Genomic DNA, 1508 nt, shown 5'->3' on the forward strand with positions numbered 1-1508 from the left:
AAAGGTTAAACTTCATTATCAAAATAAGATTCATAAGTAATATAGGGCATAAGTAATAAAGGGAAGAAAGATACTGTCATTTGGATAAGAGTACAATTCATTAAACATCAATATCAAAAGTCATATGTTAAAGACATAACCAAGGAACTTAAAAAAACCACAAGAAAATATTAAAAAGGTTGAAGTAATAATAATATAACAACTCAATTCTTTTCAACTTTAACTTTCTTCAATTTCGTAGAAGATAGCGCCGTTGAACCGCAATCACTTTCATTGACTTGTGTTTTGCCAGTAGTGTCCTTTGTAGCCTTCCTTGGTGTTTTGTTAGGAGACGTTACTTCATTATCCGAAACCGAATCCTGTTCAGTGGTATTTGTTTCCATGTTTCCATTCTCACTATCATTGCTTATGTCGATGATATGATCAGTCAATTTAAATCTTTTGATTAAGTCAGCATCTTTTGAAACACTCACCACTGTATAAACAGTATCTTGCTTGTCAACATTTTTTTGGTTCACATTTATTTTGAAAAAGTATTCTTGACCAACAATGCACTCGATCTCCGTGGGAATCATTTTTGGGTTAGTATCATTTCCAATCGTGTCCTATGAAGCATGAAAAAAAAATGTTAAGTAACACATGAAACAACTTTATAATATTTTTGTAAATAGTGAAATATTTTACCTTGGCAATTTTGTCTTTTAACTCTCGAGCTGTTTTTCCAATCAACTCACGGGATTGGGTGTCCCAAAGAAGTAACGTAACACACTCTGTTCCATCCACAACGTTAATATTAAGTTTGTAACGAATTTCCCCATTGCAGTACTCCTTACAGTGAATACAATAACACTTTCCGTCTTCCTCCTTAAGCTTTCGAACACACTTCTTGCAACTCATGAAATACCATCCCCTTTCTGGAATTATTGCAGAGATCACACACGGCACCCAAACATATTCTGCCTATAATCAAAATGTAACAAATAAATAAATTTCTGATTTAGATTAAATGAAACTGTAAATCATTAAGGCATGAATCAAAAAAATACTAACATATAAACTAATTACCTGATCACTCCCAACAATTTGTTGTAGAGTTCTAACCTTGAACATTTCAGTTTCAATTTCCTCTATGATAGTTGGCTTGGACGATGCTGAAATTTGACTAATTTGCATCGACTGCTCTTGGCCCAAAGATAGGCTGAATGTTGAAATTATTAGAAATTCATTAGGCATCTACTATAATGTTTAATTAAGCATAGAGACATTGAATGGTAGTCTAGGTTTAATTTTGATTTGATACGTAATTTTTTAAAAACAAAAGCAAATTGTACATTGCACCTGTTTTTGAATTCCACGATCTCTGGAATATTGGCGTTAACATAAAGTTTTGTTGTGTTAAACGTATTTGAGATTCCAACTGTTCTTGCACAAAAATAAATTATTTGTATTAGTATAAAATGTAAAAACCAATTCATTTTTGGTTTGTTATTGTATTTAAAAAAATTGTA

General features: G+C 31.6%; 1 protein-coding gene across 1 annotated transcript; it reads right to left on the reverse strand.

Moving 5' to 3' along the window:
- Positions 1–203: 203 nt before the first annotated feature.
- On the reverse strand, positions 204–1173 carry LOC127791644 (uncharacterized). Its single transcript, XM_052321623.1, has 3 exons — positions 1066–1173; positions 685–960; positions 204–605 (listed from the first exon to the last, which is right to left on the reverse strand). The coding sequence occupies exons 1-3, from the start codon at positions 1171–1173 to the stop codon at positions 204–206; spliced, it is 786 nt and encodes a 261-aa protein (XP_052177583.1).
- Positions 1174–1508: the final 335 nt, after the last annotated feature.

Source organism: Diospyros lotus, chromosome 15 (genome assembly GCF_014633365.1).
Source record: "Diospyros lotus cultivar Yz01 chromosome 15, ASM1463336v1, whole genome shotgun sequence".
NCBI classification, from domain to species: domain Eukaryota; kingdom Viridiplantae; phylum Streptophyta; class Magnoliopsida; order Ericales; family Ebenaceae; genus Diospyros; species Diospyros lotus.